Source organism: Podarcis liolepis, assembly GCF_965112155.1.
Source record: "Podarcis liolepis genome assembly, chromosome: 2".
Classification (NCBI taxonomy): domain Eukaryota; kingdom Metazoa; phylum Chordata; class Lepidosauria; order Squamata; family Lacertidae; genus Podarcis; species Podarcis liolepis.
The window spans coordinates 32,258,996-32,278,940 of record NC_139555.1 but is presented as its reverse complement, the minus strand read 5'-3'; the positions used below and the strand labels follow the sequence as shown (position 1 = coordinate 32,278,940).

Here is a 19,945-nt window from a genome sequence, read left to right as displayed (position 1 = left end):
GGATCAGCTGATAAGCGGCTTAGCGGCTTAGAAAAAGGGGGGAGGGGGAAAAAACCGCAGGAACTCGCAAGACATTTTCGTCTTGCGAAGCAAGCCCATAGGAGATTCGTTTTGCGAAGCACCTCCAAAACGGAAAACTCTTTCGTCTAGCGAGTTTTCCATCTTGCGAGGCATTCGTCTTGCGGGGCACCACTGTATTTCTTTCAAATTTTGGTGAAAAGTATTGATATACTTTGTTTGGCCTTTTTGTGAAGTAGACCTTTTAAGTGGTCAAGTTCTAATCCGTGATTCAAAAGTTATTGTGGTTTCCCTTCTCCATTAAGTAAAGTACTGGAAAAAATACTGCTGGGCATGACTGAAGCTAAAATGTGGCCAGGAGGGCAATGCTTGCAGAGGGAGTCACCTAGCTGACGGTATGTGTGGTGTCTATTCCTTTAGTTACGAAATATCACAATGTGGCGCAATGGCTACAGTGAGGACTTGTCAAGCTCTTTGGAGCCATGGGCACGTGAGAGATTGTCATAAGGAACCACACGCCCCAGAGTCACAGATGCACCCATCCTATCTCATACTGCAGCTCCGCACACAACCTGTCCCAAACTGTTACCCACAGGAACTTTGCCAGGAGGACAGCAGTGATTCTTTTCTAGTATTTAATTTAACAACAACCCTGTGAGGTAGGCCATATGGAGAGAAAGAGACTGGGGCCATACATCCCTGCGAGTCACACGTGCTTGTCAAAAACTCCGTTCGATTGAAACACAATTGAATGCATCGGGTTTCAAAGTTTCGGATTGGTATAGGGGTATAGCAGAAAGTTAAACTTGTCCTTGTCTGTGAAGATCGCGGTTCTGCTAGTTCCTCCTACACCAATCCATATGGCTGTCGCTTCCAAAGAAAGCCATCATGGGTTTGGGTCTCGTGGCCTTGAAACGATGGTACACTGTGTATATCCAGCATACTGTCTTCTCTTGCGCAATACGCTTACTAGCAGAACCATAAGCATACAGATAAGAACAAGTTTACCTTTCGAACTCATGATGAAGGCATCCATCTTGGGCTCCTTCCCAATAAAAGGAAGGTCTGCCTGGGCCACCACTCTGATCCAGCGCACATTCTGGAGGAATTATCTGGGAGGGACAGCCGCCTTCCCTGCAAGGTAAGTTGCAATCAGGAAGGTCTTGATGGGCAAGGTCCAGGTTCATGTAAGTGGGCTTCCCAACCCAAAAAAAAAAGGCTGACCCTGTAACTTCTCTGCCTGGAATAGCTAAGTATTACTACTGGCTTTTCTCAAATGCACTAAAAACACCAGGCAGAAATATTTAAGGCCTCTGGGGCTTTAGAACTATGGTGCAAGATTTTTGTTTTCCAGGTGCACCTGATATATCTGTTGCATGTGCAGTGGCCACAATCCAGAGTTCCCTTCATGTGGGTGCAAGCACAAGGCTACCCCACCCAAGAGCAGGCTCTCCCACCCCACAATAAATGAACTGCTGTTTGTTTCTTTTTTTAAAAAACTAGCATAAATTTAAATAACTGCTTGCTTCAGACAAAGCTGCTGCATGGAATCAGACAGAAAAAACCCCACTGCACATGCAGACCTCACATATCTCTCTGGATTGAGAATAATATCTGCATTTTAAAAAGGGGGAGGAGTGCTAGTAAGCCGATAATGCATCAGTGCCATCTAGTGAAAAGGGGGAAAATATTCCTCATGTAATTACATACAGTTTATAAATAAATTGCATCTGAAAACCAGGTTACAATGCACTAAATAAACAGTTTCTACTGAGTTCAATGGTACTTACTCCCAAGTGTGCATAGGTTTAAGACCATCCACTATCTGATGCAGAGAACAATGCTAGTAGCTGTCATGTTTGTCTGTTGTACTATTACCAGTACAGGGGGATAAAGAACCTGTGTCTGGACAATGACTCCCATCATCCCTGATCGTTGGCCATGGGCGTTGGGAGTCCAGTAACATCCGCAGGACCACAAGTTTCCAATCCCAGTTCTAGCACATATGGCCAGGTCTGCATGGTGAGCAAAAAGTGATGAAGATTCTTGCTGGTTCTGCACAGTGACCCTGATCTGTTGCATTTAACGATTCCATATCCATCCAATGCACATTCGCTTTAAAAACGGGACTTGTGCAACAAAAAATATACTTTCCATAGGACACCCTCCCCTCTTCCAGAAGGGCGGTGGGGCAAAATGTTTGAGATGCAAAGCTTTTAGTAATATTACTGATGGAATTTGGTGTGTTTTGTAGAAATCATGCAACCCTATAATGAAGTTAAGCCTAGGGAAAGCTCCAGATAAGACTTTACAACTTCCTTGGAACAAATCGACCATTTGTTTGCACTAGCAGCAATTAGGACATAAATAAGAGGAAGCATTTGCGCTCCTTTGTGGAACATCTGAATGCTAATTACAAGGCAGCCTATTTAATGTACTATATGTTACTACGTAGAGTCATCTGCAATCCCTATACCTGTTTATATGGGCACAGTGGAATGAATTAAAAGTAACGAAGCTCATTTCCTCCTCAACATCAAGAAGAAGAAGAGTTTGGATTTGATATCCCGCTTTATCACTACCCTAAGGAGTCTCAAAACGGCTAACAATCTCCTTTCCCTTCCTCCCCCACAACAAATACTCTGTGAGGTGAGTGAGGCTGAGAGACTTCAGGGAAGTGTGACTGGCCCAAGGTCACCCAGCAGCTGCATGTAGAGGAGCAGGGAATCGAACCCGGTTCACCAGATTACGAGACCACCGCTCTTAACCACTACACCACACTGAACATATAGCTGCTAGAGATGGTTTTGAATGCCGATTTGCAAGTTTGCAAGTGTGCACGCTCTTGGAGGTAGATTTTGAAACAGAATATACGTACAGATGACTTCAGGCATGGAAACTAAGATTAAAAACATGACTGTGTTGACCAGCACAATCAATAGCAGATTGTGCGTGAAATGCTATCAGAACAGTTTGTTGCAATGGTCTGTGCTGCCTACATAGTTCTGTTTTAATAGGCACATCCATTTAGGGTAGGTATGGGGAACCTCCAGCCCATAGATCTAATTACATCTGGCAGGGGTCCCAATTTGGTCTGCAAGGCCATTTCCCCCAAACCACAGCCCCACAAATGCTGCATCAGATGAGGGGCAGGTAAAGGCATACTGCCAGTGCACAACTGGGAACTTTTAAAGGCACTCCTGATGGTGACAGGTAGGCTCCCTCGCCAGTGCACAACCAATCAGCTAACCATCACCAAAAGTAAACCAGCTCAAATATGCTGTGCTACTGAGTTACCACAGCTGATTCCACCCAAAAATGGAGCCTGGAGTCAGCTACTATCAGCTTACTGGGGGTAACTTCAACCCCCACTTGGCTTAGAATTTCTATGTAGCCCAGTTGCCACACTACAAAGGAAAAATGGGTCACCTAACATCATAGTGAAGTCAGATGACAGTCAGGTGGGAGGGCCCCACCACCAAAATGGCCCAAGAGTGCAGCAATGCAAGATCCGGCCAACTGACTGGATCTAGCTCCCTACCTCAATTTAGGAAATACCTTAAAATTAGGTTCCAAATGCATACAAGGTCTTGCATAATTCATTTGTGAGTCATTTAGCTTCATTAGATATCTCCCCGTCCCCCCAAAAAACCTCCTGTACTTTTATGTTGTTGATAGTTATTGAAAGTATGAGCAGCAGAACACAATCCTCATTACTGTGTTGTTCACCATATAAAGCAAGGAATTCAGGATGAAATTCTGAGACACGTATTGTCATCTGCCTATGCTAGGCTGAACTGAAAGAATTAAGAGAACATACAACATCTAATTGTGGTCTCCTTCCTCATAAATCACCGTTATTTCTATAATACTACACCGTACACCAGAGCATGCTCAAATATAGAAACACAGAGGCTGCCTTACGCATGGCAGACCATTGATCCATCTACTTCAGTACTGTTTACAATGACTGGCAGCACCCAGGATTTCAGGCAAAGGTCTCTCCCAGCTTCTTCTGGAGATGCAGAAGATTGAACCTGGGACACTCTGCATGCAGAGCAGATTGACATCCAGCCAAAGCAAAACGCTGGTGAAAAAGCAGCTACAAAGTCTGTGACACAGCAACGTACCTAAGTGCAAGTAGCAGGCAAGCACCAAAGAGCACTTGTCCACCCTTGCACCTTCACTGCCACAGAGCTGACCCATGTATTCTTGGCTAGGTAAAGCTCATAATTCACTCTTCTGCTGCTCTTTAAGAGGAGGGAGAAAGGACACCCCCAAGTCCTCAATTATCACCCAACGGAGGAGATGCAGTAGAACTATCATAAAATCAGAACTGGAGGGGGCTTGTATGCCAGAGCTACAGCAAACCCAAGAGATGGCTGTCCAGCCTCTATGTTAAGCTCTCCGGTGACAGCTTGCCCATTCACCCACCCCAACTAAGTAACTGGTTCCATCCTCAAACTGTTCTTACTGTCAAGGGGTTTTTCACAATGCTCAGTGAAATCTACCCTCCTGTAATCTATGCTCACTAGATCTACTTCTGCCCTCTGAGAAGCACAGGACAGATCTTTGCCCTCTTCTATGTGACACGTTTTTCCACATATTTGAAAAGTGCCATTGTGCTTCCCTCCACTTCTTCTCTACTGGCTAAACATACCAGACTTCTTGCTGGGGGTGTCAAACAGCAGAATGTTCTCTGCAGGGACAATCATATGGTGCCCGCTATGTTAGAGACCATGTGAAACTGAATTTATTTTCTAGATATTTTAATGCATACAATTTAAACCATACTTTTGCTGTTAGAGTAACTGATTGTTTCATTAATTGTTGTTTGTTGGATTTTATTGTATGTTTCAGTGATAGTTGCTTTGAAAGTTACTTTTGAACTGAAACCTGAGATACAAATATAATGTACAATCAGTGCCCCCTTAAGTCACTATTCCAGGCAATATCCCCCAGTGACACTTGTCCCTCCAAAATACAGGGGCAAGTATAATGTGGGTGGGTGGGTTAATCAAAAGGAATTCTTTTCCAAGAATATGACTGCTCACCCAAGGTATCCCACTAGCTTTTCTGTGTCTTGCACATGAAACAAATGGAGTCTGAAAATTAGTGGTTTAATAAATACGAAGTTCTGTTCTGAAAACTCATAGTCTTAATTTATTTATATGAAACCTTCAACTTAATTCTATACTTAAAAGATATTCCCACTGTGTTTAATGGGCCTTACTCCTAATAAAGCATATGTAGGATTGCAACCTTAAAGACAATTCCACAATCCCCAGAAACATATATAAATTTAAATTGCTTCAACTTTTTTTTTTTTTTTAAGCAAACCAGTCTGTCAGGGATAACCAGACCATCAAGAAGGCAGCTATCCTTCCTCTCTCACATGCTGCACGGGTTTCTTTGGTTGAAGGAAACAATCTCTGCTTGCTGATACAAATCATTTGTCTTTCTGCTGCAGCCACACCCTTGGTGCTTGCTGATTTTGGCCTCTTCTCTCCCAACATGCCTAAAGTCATTGACAGTGCATGACTTGCACCACCAACGAGTTAAACAAGCAGGTGGCAACAGTAAACTACTACAAGGCAAAAAAGATTAAGCACCTGCCTCATTTTGGTCATGCGTCATTCATAAAAGGGATTGAAGGAACCCAGTCAGAATTACTGTTATCACATTTGCTTCCTCTGATCTAGCAGCTACAATGTGCTGAGAGAATGGGATCATGGAAAGGGATGAGTATGGCAGTAGAATTTGTCTTTTAAAATTATGAATGTTAAGAACAATAAAAACACAGGACAAAGTGATATTCCTAATCCTGATGATTACAGCCCACCATTTTAATGATTAAATTGGCCCTACATGCAGCACAAAGGAAATATTGAACTCATCACAATTGACGCTTTAGAGAAGAGGGACTTGGATTGAAAGTTTGACTTCCATGAACTGAAGTTATCTCTCCATTCACAGAAAACTTCCCATCCAGCAGAAGGGTGGGAGAAAGGCCACAAATTTACGCCCATTTCCCCTCCAGTGCAATAGAGGGGAGAGGAATGGGTAAAAATCGGTTCTTCTTCCACTGGCAAGAGCACACTCAGAAGCCAAACCAGTCTTGTTTTACAAGCATCACTTGAACCCATTCCTAAAACAACCTTGCTGTGGATGTGCCTGCCTATTTGCTAATAAAGCAATTTATTGATCTTGACCTCTGTTATAGAAAAGGAACAACCTTATCGTTATTATGTAGCCTTGTATACAATGCACCTTACTACTGACAGAGTGGCATATTACAACATGTTCCTTCTTGTGAAACTAACCTGAAAAACACGCTTGTTTTGAATTCCAGCTGCTTCTAAGGAGAGACAGTGCAGAGCTCTGTTTTGTTCACAGAAGATCTGCAGGCAGTTTCAAAGGACTTTGTTTGATTGGGCTGGGCTGAGGTCCCCACCCAAGCCTGACAAACCAATAGACTAACTTGGTTTCAATTAACTGGGCTGCTTCTCAAGGTCCACAAGATTTCAAGACAGTTTCTTAGTATGTAAATCGGCTCTATGCACAAAGGCAAGAACCACATCCAAAACTTGCTTTGAAACTTTGCACACAGCTTTGACAGGTAGCATTTAAACTGGATAGCATCATGCATCTTTGAAATGGAAGCTCCCAAGATTGCAGTTGTTAGATCAGTAAAATTTCATATATGCCTAAGGATTGGGGGAAAGCCATAGGATAAAATCTAGTTGTGCTAGTCTGCCAGCAACACTTTCTCACTCCCCACCAACTGCAGCCCCTCACATACCCCCCAAATTTGCTTTAATGGTGGGCTCTCAGAAGCAGATTTGGGGGAGTGAAGAGGGAGCTGTAGGACGAAGGGGAAGTCTACTCTCACCAGGGTATTTGTAAATTCTCTGTTGCAATTATTTCATAGCTATTTACTAGAAATAATAAAATCAAAGGCAACATACTTACATGCTTAAAACAATTAACAGGAGCGGCAGTGAAACTATTGCTATTGATGTAGTTGCCCCAACTGAAGCCTTCCACTGGAACAGATGCTAGAAAGAGTTACTTTATTTAGCAATGGGTACATAATTTACTAAATATATTTTTAATACATATAAATTCATTTCCAGTCTCTTTTAGGTTGGGGGAGGAAACAGAAATGCACGGTTGTAAGCATGACCACAAGGTGAATATGGTGGATTATCCAAAGAAAATCCTCTAGAAAATTAACTTGTTTTTACAAAAGAATATAGATTAGACTGGAACTAATTAATGTAGGCCAGAAGCAAAAACAAAACAGGATTCATATGACAGTTAGTTATTATATCCAGTCAAATGGATATAGCAGTATGGGAAAGAAATCTATCTACCCCTAGAGCAGCCAATGTGTTCTGTTGAAAATGCCAATACAGCTGAAAGGGTAGAAAGCAAGGCACATGAGCCAAGCCCCTCAGAATGTTTCACAGGTTCACCCCAACAACCAATGCCCTTCAGCTTCAGATGAAAGACCCCACCCCACAATACTAGCAAACTTTATTCCTCTTATTCACTTGGAAATTGCTGAAATATGTGGTTAGAAAAACCTTACCATTCTTCTTGAAATTATTCCCCAAAGCTGAAAAACTGAATGTTAACCCAATAATAATTCCTCAGAGACTTCTCCATGTTACCTGTTTTCGTCTTTGATTGGTTCTGTACCGTTGCTTGGTATTGGGCATATGCAGCTAATTTAGCAACTAAAGGTTGTTTTTGTAGCACTTTAGCCTTCTTTGTTGGAGGTTTTCCCTAAAACAACAAGAGCTGAATAAGGTTCTTTTCAAACTCACATCAAGACGTTTTAGAAGCAGGCTTTCTGGAAATCTGCTGCACAAAATGTAACACTGCAGTTTCAGAAACAGAATTCATCAGAAAGCTTTTTTTTTTAAAAAAAGAAGTTTCTGGGCTAGGTAAATCCCATTCAAAAGACCGCCTAGCCTGCTGCTATTTTAACATTAATTTGAATTTTCTTTAAATACTGAATGTTACTATAACCAAGTGGCATTTGTGCACTGACAAAAATAGGAAAGGTGTAGCATGCATTCCATATGCTACAAAACTGATGTGCAATCCAAGCACAAAACGCAGACAAAAATATCTTTTGTTTCAGTGAAGGGCTGTACAAACTAACAGATGCTACCCAAACCTATCAAGGCATGATATCTTCTTTAATTTTTGATGTCTCAAAGTAAACACAAGCAAAAATGGGGGGGGGGGGAATGTAGCTTATAAGCTTAATATATAAAAATCGTGTTTCTGATCACTGCATTCTAACATTACAAGTAACACCGAATCCTAATTATTCAAAACTCTTGAACTAGGATTTGGAGAGAGCAATGGAATTAGTCATGATCTTTCAAGCTTAACAAGCGCTCTCAGATGAAAATGCATTAGTATTCTGCTGTTAGAAGGATATCTAACACCGCAGGTGCAAATAGCTCTCGGCAGTTAAATCCATTGTACAATCTTTCCTTCAAGGCTGGCATTATACATTCGCAAAACTGCACATTGCAAACATGATGGAATTTTTAAATAAAATTTTATTATTATTCTTACACCAGCTTTTGCAGAAGCCAATTGAAAGTATTTGGACTACCGAGCTTTAAAGCAACTTTTACACCCATTACGTAATGGAGTGGAGGGGGGAACTAGAGATTAGCATTCTTCAGTCCAATCTCATCTGTGTATCTGAAGCTTGTAGTTAAAAGTGTTCTCCGACATATATGCACAGTGATATCAATGCAGCTGTTTGAAAGGAAGATGTAAAGAAGGTAATGCTGCATGAGCAGCGTCTCCCTTATTTAACAGGACATCCTCTTTCTCCCTGCATGCCCACAAAATCTGCTCCAGAGGGTCCCCTAACTCTCTGGAACAGATTTGGAGGGGTTTCACAAGAGAGGAGAGAAGGGTCATCTCCATTGCACATGTGGAAGTATGTTGTGTGAGTAGAACAGCAGTGTTGTACACAACCCGATGTAACTAAAACTACATTCGTACACACTAACTTACATTAACTTATTAAATAAATACATTCCAGTATCACATTTTCTTAGCCTCCAAATAATGGTTTGGAATGGAAGAATCTGTCCATGAACTGTCTGATCCTGGTTCAGATAGGTCACTCAAACAACTTTGCTAGTTTTGCTGTCATGGCAAAATGTGGTTTGACAAATCAGTCAACATCTATTAAGTTCATTATGCAAAAGGAAGAGGAAGTCATGCATAGATGGGAAACCCAGCCAGATGGGTGGCGTATAAATAATAATAATAATAGTAACAGCAATAGTAATAATAATTATCATCACCATCATCATTATTACTATTACTATAGTGGCTCATTCCTGATCCTCCAAATAATTGTTTGTACTTCTTGATTTGTACACATAACAAACTTACAGAGTTTGTTTTACTGAGAAGTGGTAACAACCACTAGGTTAGATTCAAGTGGTGAGTGGTTTTAATTTAAACATTTCTGCAATGCTCTTTTTCTGTATTATCTAACAGCAGTTTACATTATGTAAACATACAACATATACACACAATACAATCCACATTATAAAATATTACAATACAATAAAATGTAACTACTATAGCCAATAAACACAACTAAGCCTTGTGGTACCTCAAACACTACAAGATTTATTGTGATATATACTTTTGTGGACTCAAGCCTATTTCAGATGCATAAAGCGAAATCTTAGTTGGCAGGTATACAGAGGATGAAAACTGTAAGGTGGGAGCTGAATGGCAATGAGATACAAAGATTACGGACTGTGATAATAAGAGCTTAAACATGTAGGCACACTTTTCTAACCGCAGATTGATAATAATTTACCCAGCTTTGCTGAGGTAATTGAATTACAACTATAATGGGCCAGAGAACCATTCATAAGAAACAATAATAGATGTCAGATATCCCTGGCAGAGGTAAGTCAATTAACACATGTAGCATAATAAAAATCCTTTGGGTGAAATCCAACTTAGTACTAAGTGCACATGGGGGGAAAGGTCCATTTGCGCAACAATATTTCCTGCCCTTCCTCCCACACGCCTCCTAAACCTGTTATGGAGGTTCTCCCAGCTCTGCAAAGCAGATTTAGGTGGGGTGGGGTGGTGGTGGAGAGCAGCCCCAGTGTGCAAACAGACCTTGTTCTCCCATCGCAACAACTTCGTTGAATCCTGCCCTCTCTGCATTTTATTTAATTCATTAATTTACAAATTGCCTTCCATATGCATTTCAAGACAAACACAAACTAAAAACAGTTTTGAAAACAGTACAAAAACAACAAATGAAGACAGGTGGTTATTCTGTATTATTTTAAAATCTATGGCAGAGATCGTTTCACCAAACTGAAAAAGTTTGTCCACACAAACAAGGGCAAACCTAGAACTCATACCATCTAACTTACTGATAAATTCTAACTCAGCTGTTTCATGTGGTAAAAGGTAAAGGGACCCCTGACCATTAGGTCCAGTCGTGGCCGACTCTGGGGTTGCGGCACTCATCTTGCTCTATAGGCCGAGGGAGCCGGCGTACAGCTTCCGGGTCATGTGGCCAGCATGACTAAGCTGCTTCTGGCGAACCAGAGCAGCACACGGAAATGCCATTTACCTTCCTGCCGGAGCGGTATCTATTTATCTACTTGCAGTTTGACGTTCTTTCGAAATGCTAGGTTGGCAGGAGCAGGGACCGAGCAACAGGAGCTCACCCTGTCATGGGGATCGGCAAGTACTAGGCTCTGTGGTTCAACCCACAGCGCCACCCACATCTTTTAACTTCCTTCATTCCAGAATGGCCACCTTAAGGTCAGTTACAGAGTGTCCTGAAATATTAAAGCATTCCCCTACAGGTTTATGAATACTGCCATTTCTGTTAGCAGATTTGTGTCTATCTATTTCTGTTCTTTTGCACAGAGACTTAACTGGCTGTCCTATGTAGAAGGACATTATTGGCAGATAATGGAATAAATCACACTGGAAGACGAGCAGGCAAATGAGCCCCTGAAGTTGTGGATGACATTATTCTATCCTGCTACAGTGTTGCCACAGTGGACATGGGAGTTGGGCTCTAGTGTCCTTATCTCTGCTATGTGGCTTTTTGTTGATGGTTGAGTAACTGTTTTAGGTTTTGGGGGCTGTCTGTGAGCAAGCACAAGCCTGCCTTCCAAGGCATCTCATTGTCATTCAACTTTCACCTTACAGTTTGGTTATTTACACAACTGCCAACTAAGATTTCACTTCATGCGTCTGATAAAGTAAGCTAGAGCCATAATGAATGTGTTAGTTTTAAGGCACCACACATTTTGTTGTTTTTCCTACAGGAGGCCAATGCTGCTATCCTTCTGGAAATTGCAATATTATGGACAAGTTAATTAATTAATAAGCAGCAAATGCCTGAATGAACAGATGAGTGTTAAGCAGGCGCTTAATGCTGTTGATAAACAAAGAAGGGCTGTTGCCTTCACACCTGCTTATGGGAAGCATCTGGTTAGCCAATGCTGGATACCAGATACTGACTTTTGGGTCCAATCCAATAGGGCTCTCATATTATATTTAACTTAAAAGCAATTAACTTTAAAAAATAAATAAATGCATTAATCTGCGTTGTAACAAATCTGTTTTAAAGCTTATCTATATAATAAAGATAATAAAACTGTGACTGTACCGTTACCTGAAGTCTGGCCAGAATGCTGGCCTTCTTAGAGTTCGATGAGTAACTTCTTGAGCAGGAAACACTGCAGAAGCGCTTGGTTTTAGAGTAAAAGGCATCTCTGACACCAACCATCCCGCACATTTCACAGGTAGCTGATAAAGGGAGAAAGATGGCCAATGTATTACATCTATACTATAAAGTGCCACATTCATTGTCAAGCAGCCATGGCTCTATGCAGTCCACATAGAAGATAGTCAACTCAAACTGTGTGTTGGCTATCAACACTTAGACACACCCCAAATATAAATATGCATTATATATTATCTTTATAATACAATCCTTCATCAATCAGATATTCAATAGCTTCTATGTAGATTCTAAACAGCTTTTTATCTTGGACTTCTTTCTCTTCCTCTTTCCTTAATTTGACATGGGAGAGTCGTTTCTGTTGAAGAGAATGAACTACCACTTCCACTGTACAAAAAAGTTTGAATCTTCCAAAATATTTATTTATTTGCGCATAACGTGCTTTTCTCCAGATCTAACCCACAGAAGAAGGCTGGCAGAAGCTGACCTCCCTGCTCCTTCTTCTCTTCTCCCCAGCAGCCCTCCATAAAGGCTCTCAGGAGAGTCAGGGGCCTGCACTCAATGTGCAGACTGAGGGGGAAACCCTTCCAAAATTGGGTGAAGGCATCCTCCACAAGTATGCTACAAACAGTAGGGCTGGGCAATGTATTGATATATCATCCAAAATTGGTTTGCGGTCTGCATCGTGATAATGGTTTCATAATATCTGACATGGTGATGTATCACGAATCATTATGTATGTGTGTGCTTTGTAAAAAAAACCTGTGGTGTGGGGAAAACTATGAAGCCGGTCATCACTTCTCGCATGATTCCTGATGCCCCTGTTGCTCTGTACTATAAAATAACAGTTGTCCCAATATGTTAAAGGTAAGTAAACATGTATCAGTTTTAGACCCCAAAGTAGTAGCAGTTGCAGGCACATTACCCCATTCGCCTCTACATAGTTACAACCTTACTTCAACTGGTATATCACGATGTTTAGCTGATGATATACCACGTTGTTGAAAACCAGATATTGCCAAGCCCTAATAAACAGCATACTGCACTAGAAACAATTACTTGAAACATTTGATTTCATAAAAACAGTTAAGTTTTTAAATAGCTGGGGTGTGTTATTGTCTTGTTTGTTACTATGTTGTGTATTTTTTAGTTTTTATACTGTCACCCACCCTGTGATCCTCAGATAAAAGGCAACACGCAACACACACACACACAAGCTTCCCACATCCCAAATCTTGCTCTTCTTTTCTTATATTGCCCCCTACTATCCTAACTGGGATTAGAACCTCTTCTGTATCAATTTTTGTGAACTTTGTGTGCATGCACAGGCATGGAGAGGAAATCTGGAGCATGGCTTGGGAAGAAATGCTAGATGGTCTAGTTTGTGGCTTCCTTGGTAAAGGAGTGTGTGCCACCTCTCCAATGGGCTGGATCCAAGGTGCAACTTCCACAAATGGAAGGAATTGAGATTCAGTACAGGCTCCCACTGGAGGAAGGGAAGGCGACAGTTGTTGCTGCTTCCTGTTCCCCCAAGAGCACCTCAACACTCTTCAAGATGGTCCCACAAGCCACCAGAACAACTATTCAGTGTGTGCAATAAGATGCAGGAACAGACGAAATTCACCTCCTCCACTTCTCCAGTGAGAATGCCATGTGAGGGGAACTCAGGGGGTGATATTCAAGTTTACTCAGAGCAGATCCACTGAAATTACTGAACATGACTAAGTTAGATTCATTAATTTCAGTAAGCCTTCTCTGAGTGAGTGTAGTTGATTACCACCTATGGGAACTATGGATCCAAGCCTATATCTCTTAAGTTTTCAGGTGTGGTGATGTCCCCTTCTTCCTGAACTGTGAATATTTTTCTGTAAGCATGCTAAAGGAAGGAATCATGCACACACTTTGTTAGGACTTAAGCACACTTCTATGGTTGTCTAGGAGCAGTTTAGCTTTAGTTTAGTGACATGAAACAGTAGAACAGTCTTCACACAAAGCGACACATATGCGCATCAGTCTTTGGTCACTGCTCCTAACATCCAAGCAGAAAAAAGAAGTTGGCACCATACAAATAAGAAGTGGTCATTTGATTTAGCATTCCACTGAAAAATCATGCACTCACCCATGCCAGATTTGCCATCTGGATATGTGTAGACCTGTCCATTGTTCTTGATAATTGGGAGGCTTGAGGGTAAGGGTGCAACTTCCTCTTCACTCTCATCAGAGCTTGAGCTACTACTGGTATCCTCACTACAGCTATCATAACCATCAAACATCCCGAACGAATCACGTCTCTTCCTTTCAGATCTTGAAGAATGTTCAGTCTAAAAAGAAAAGCTAAAATGTTAAAACCTCTCAACAAAAGGATCTGAAAGAGATATTTCAGCATTTTAACAGGTTTCTACTGAGTGTGGAAGATCCATACTATATAATCTTAAGTTACACAGAGAAACAACACATGTAGACAGACAAAATGAAAAGCAATTTGCAAGTGTTACATAGGTGCAATGGTATACAATAAACTAAAAATGAAATACTTTGCACTACACAAAGCAATATTCAGGATGAGCACCCAACAAAATTATGTTCAATAACCAAACACAAACATTTAATTTATTACCCTTATATATTCCACTGTAGAAATCACAGAAGAGCACTTAGGTTGCTTTACATATAGGCAAATGTAAAGCAATGAGCTATACAAAAATTATGTTGGTTTGCTAGCTTCTCTGTAGAATGCATCAGTCCTGAAGTTACGGATTTCAATTATGCCACCAAAGTCCTCAATAGTCTTTGCAGAATTCAAGGGTAAGTTTATCATGTGTTGGTATACCCAGCATTGTTTATCAACAGTTCATCCACTTTTGGCTAACCAGCAGGCAGCATACATTAGCTGAAGTAGGCTAGGCTGAGACCAGGTGATTGGCCCAAGGTCACCCAGTGAGCTTCTTGGCTGTGTGGAAATTTGAACCCGGGTCTCCCAGGTCCTAGTCCGACACTCTAACCACTACACCACACTTGATGCAACCCCACGTAACAACCCAGAGAAGGGAATTAAGCTCACTGACCTACCATTTTCTCTTCAGAAAACTGTGGAGCTTTTCTGTGGTATATTCTCATTTCACACCAGAACTAGAGAGAAAAGCCAGAGCCAGAGTGTATCATTGTTCTTCTTTGCAACTTCTAGGGTCCATTTCCCCCCTTTTGTTAGCCACTAAGCACAACCCACCCCTCATCTGTTTCCATCACATATTCTCAGTCTTTGAAGTAGACTATTCCCATAAAGTTAATGATTTGTCATAGAAACACTTCCATGGCAACTGACAGAGATAGAAGAATACAAGCATCACAAAAGTTAGATTTTATATGAATGGCTGCTCTACCATGCGCAATCTCAGAATGCCATTAGTAAGGAGATATCCCTTGCATACTGCAGATCATGCTACACATTTTATTTGCTAAAACAAATGCCACTCCTGAAATCATTGTAAAAACAAAATAATAATTCCAGTTTTTATCCACATATCAATAGCACCCCAATCCATAAATCAGACAATCCCATTCTATAGCAGGATGGACAAAGTAGTTCCTTATGTTATACAGTAGGTATATAGTTGAACAGAAGTCATCAAATGCTACCTTCCAATATTGAGCAATTAGGAAGGAGCAGACCACTGAAAAATAGTGTCTTCCACTCATAACAGTTCCAGACCTGTCAGCAGTATTTGAATGTACAACATTTAGAGCAATACACTTTTCAAAGGCATTCCCAAGAAGAGGGCATTACAGTATTCCAAATGGCATGTAACTAAGGCATGTGTCCCTGTGGTCAAATCAGACATCTCAAGGAACAGGCACAGCCAGCACCCTAGCTTTAGCTGTGCAAATGTACTCCTGGTCACCAAAGAAACCTGGGCGAACATGATCAGGGCTGAATCCAGAAGTATGCCCAGACATAGCAAACCTGTGTCTTCAGAAGGAGTGCTATCCCACCTAGCACAGGTGGAATCTCTGTTCCCTGTTATGCCTTCTGACTGACCAAGAGCATCTATGTCTTGCCTACCTGTAGATTACATTTCAATTTGCTCACCCTCATCCAGTCCATTACTGATCACAGACACCAGTTTACAATCAAGACAGCTTCCTTGGATTTAGGTGGAAAGGAGAAATAGGGCTGAGTGTTATCAGCATACTGGTGACACTGAACCCTGAAACTCTGGACTACCTCTCCCAGTGGTTTCATGTAAATGTTAAATAGCATGAGGGACAAAACGTAACATTGAGGGACTGCGCAAGCCAACAGCCAAGGCGTCAAACAAGAGTCCTCCAGCACTAACTTCTGGGTTGGCCCCTCCTGGACGGAATGGAACCACTGTAAAACAGGGCCTCCAAGTCCTATCCCAGCAAGGCTACCATGGTCAATGGCTTTGAAAGTCACCAAGAGGTCCAGCAGAATCAACTGGGACACACTCCCCCTGTCCAGTTCTCATTGTTCAGTTATCCACCAAGGCAACCAAAGCTATCTCTGTCCCATAACTATTATACTGCTTATGACTATTAGACACAACCTGAGCATCATTAAGAGAAAAAGATAGTGATTGCAACCTGCAAAGTATAGTCATGCAAACTTGAAGTGCTACTGGGATGACAGAAGAGCCTGTGAAAATGTAATGGCTGTATTACACATGAGTACCTGACATACACTTATTCACACAGCAACTTTCATAATTTGTAGGGTGAGGCAGGATAAGTAAATACAATGTTCCACAGCAAAAGTCACAGTAAATTTTGTCAGGAGATGGAAAGCCTGAAAAAATTACATATCTGGACATTCACAAAATTAGAAACATCCATCCATGTTACATACATAGTATGTTTTATTATAATTTCTGCTATAATTTTAAAGAAGTACTAGCATTTCTGTGATGATCACCCACTGGAATTTTATTCATCTTGGGTGGCAAGTTTGCATAGCAGCATGGTATTGAGAACTTAAAAGAGAGAGAGCTAGAGACCACTATCCCAAGTGCAGTTAAGGCACCACAGAACTTGATTACATTTGCAGCATAACTAATACAGTTACTTAAATATATGCTGCAATGATTGTCCACTTTTAAAAACTATTATGGCCACAGACTACAATTCTTTCTAGTTTAACTTACAGCTTAAACATTTCAGGGATCTAACAAGTCCTGGCGAAGAAGAGCAAGTTGCATATTGCCCCAGAATACCCATAGACTGATTGTTTTTCTCTTATTTTAAATGCTGTTATGCTGCTAGTGCTAGTTTTGAAGGGCAGGGAATGATTAATTAAAACACTGAAAATCAATGTTTAAATTGTACTCTGTGTGAACTACCCAGAGGACGTTGTCGCTTGGGCTGCCAATAAATGTTCTAAATAAATAAATCCATCCTCATCCCAAGGCATTTGCAATCTGAAGAACAAGAAAGAGACAGGATAAACTTAAGTTGTGTGACGGTGAAGATGCACAAAATGGTTTTGATATGAATCAATTGTAGCAACAGCTCATTCATCCCTTTCAATAGCAACTTCAACATAATCATTTGCTGTAGTGCTAAACATTATGCATATAATGTTGCACCAACATAAATAGCTTCAACATTGACCAAAAATCTTCTGTAATGTCATGCAGACAAGCAGTTCCCAACCCCATCTCTAAACACCTCTTTTCTGCCTAGCTCATGTCAAACAACAGCTTCGTGCACTGACTTTAGGCAACATTTGTCAATGACCTCAATTTTTACATAGCTACAACAACCAACTGACAAGTCAAAGTAATAACTCATTGCTGTCTTACAGCCATAGCTAATCATTACAGATTATAACAATGCAGCCGTAACCAGCATATGACCTGAAAGATGCCACTTCCCTATATACAACAATCTATTAGTTCATGAAGCAGGGGGTGCTGGAGGCCTTCAAACTGTATGGGAATCAGAATTAGGCCACTCAGTTGAAGATCACAAATGAGGTCTCTGGACCATTACCACCCAAAACAATCTCTGCTTGCTTACAGGAGGCCTCCACTGGCACCAGGTGACAGTCAGGCTGGCAAAAATTAATCCCTCCCTTTGCCCTTTATGTTGGAATGGTTATGGAAAACTTGGTTTATTCATGTTTGGTGGGAAATTTTGCAATATTCTGCATTACATCCACAATTACAAGCCAACCTCTTTCTCCAAATCCTATCTTAGCCTTACTGTCTTTGGACATAGACTTGGGCTCCACCCTTCACTACAGAGAACTAGTAGGCTTCTTACTGACCACAGCATGATTAGTGATAGCTCAATAATAAAAGAACCAGACTGAAATAACTCTGAGCATTTGGGAAAATAATATCTGGGGTGCAGCAATGTCTGAGCGTCTCACCAGACACAAGAGGACAATTAAAGGCTTTATGAAAAGAGACACCTTCCAATAAACGTGGAGCCCTTTCTTTAGCTATGTTAATGACCAAAATCGAGACATTGTTATCCTAACAGCTCAATCTTTTCAGTGGAGAGATTACATTAAGTAATATGTTTGAACATTGAATGTGTAAGCTCATGTCTAAAGTCAATGGATAGAAAAAACACCACTAGATGCACTGCTGCATAAGTGTTTAATGGTTCTTGTATTTGTATAAAAAGTAAAGCCAATAAAAATTTGTTTTAAGAACTGCAGCAACAGAATAATAATTGGTCCTTATCCTACAAACCTATTGTTAGTGCAGCAGGTTGCATGATTGGCCCATAAGATTTAATGCACATGCTGTTGTGTGTTTTGGTACCATCAGTGATAGCAGAAGGTATGACCCAGTCGTCTTCCAGTATACATTAATCCAGAAGTTTTCAGAACTTTTACCCTCAGTGAGCACTTTCCATATCAACAGATCTGTCAAGGAACCAACAAACATTACAGAAGGCTTTGGGACTATTCTAGAATGCATAATTAGTTCACATAGGGGACCAGCTAGGTCTGTAAGATCCAAATGCTCTCTCATGTTAACTGACAACACAACATCGAGAACACAGTGTTCCCTCCAATAGCTATGCATTCAGAAGCTTTTGTAAGGCATTTGCTGATGCTCTGTTTAAGGATGTAAAAGATTTGCAAGACAGACATGCTACCATGTTCTGGTATACAGTCCATGCACAATGGGCAGAATAGAGAACAGTGGACAAATTAAGGGGGCAGGAGACTGAAGCAAATGAGAATAGTTAGTATACATGCACATGAGTGTTTCCCTATTAAAGCCCAATCAAGTATTGTAGAAAGGCAAGACAAAGCCACACACGTCATTTAAGACAGCCTTCCCAACCCAATGCTTTCCTGATGTTTTGGATTCCAATTCCCATCAACCACAGCCAGCATGGCTAATAATCAGGGATAAAGGGATCTGTAGTCCAACAACATCTGGAGGGTATCAGGCTGGGGAAGACTGCCTTAAGACAAAAAAGGTGTTTAGTCTAGATACATAATGGAATGGAAAGTTAGGGAGGAAAGCGCTAAAAAGTTTGAGAATAAAGCTCTGCATCAGCAGCGTCCAAAGCAACATTGTCACAAATAAAAAACTTTTAAAACTACTGTATCTCTTAACACACACATTAAAATAGGGCTCAATGTTTACTTATTATTGCTACTAAGTTAATATCCCACTTCCCTCCAATGAGCTCAAGGTGGCATAAATTGTACTCCCTCTCTCCATTTCATCTCACAATAACCTTGTGAGATAAGCTAGGCTAAGAGGCAGTGACTGAGTCACTCACTGAGCTTCATGGCCAAGAGGTGATTTGAACCCTGGTATCCCAGATCTTACTCCAACACACCACACTGGTTTTATATACGTAACAGAATGTTCTGCATTTTAAGTTTAATTACAAATAAGCCACATTTAACAAAGGAAATGAGACTTTATGCTGATATCAGCATTTCAACGTCACAAATATAATGCATTAAAGTCAATGCATTTTAAATGAAAAAGTTACAACTTTCGTACTTTATCCAGTGAAACTTCTCATTGTCAGCATTCAGCATATCTTAATTTGGCAATTTCTCTTTAAAGTCTTCATTATAACATTAATTCTGAAAGCTTTCCCTGAGAAAGGTAAAACTGACTCATTTACTTTCTGCTCCAGGATGCTTGT

General features: G+C 40.9%; 1 protein-coding gene across 11 annotated transcripts in view; it reads right to left on the bottom strand.

Annotated features, from left to right (window-relative positions):
- MBTD1 (mbt domain containing 1) overlaps window positions 1-19,945 on the bottom strand; it is a 56,003-nt gene that overhangs the window by 34,680 nt on the left and 1,378 nt on the right. For 5 of the 11 annotated variants that reach the window (XM_083487137.1, XM_083487145.1, XM_083487142.1 and 2 more), the window contains exons 2-6: window positions 14,870-14,929; window positions 13,920-14,121; window positions 11,726-11,865; window positions 7,695-7,809; window positions 6,991-7,076 (exon numbers count right to left, since the gene is read on the bottom strand). In XM_083487137.1, coding sequence (XP_083343263.1) covers window positions 6,991-7,076; window positions 7,695-7,809; window positions 11,726-11,865; window positions 13,920-14,121; window positions 14,870-14,929 — 603 coding nt within the window. Of the gene's footprint in view, window positions 1-6,990; window positions 7,077-7,694; window positions 7,810-11,725; window positions 11,866-13,919; window positions 14,122-14,865; window positions 14,930-19,945 lie in introns of all 11 variants that reach the window. The other 6 variants (XM_083487140.1, XM_083487146.1, XM_083487141.1 and 3 more) reach the window with 4 other exon arrangements.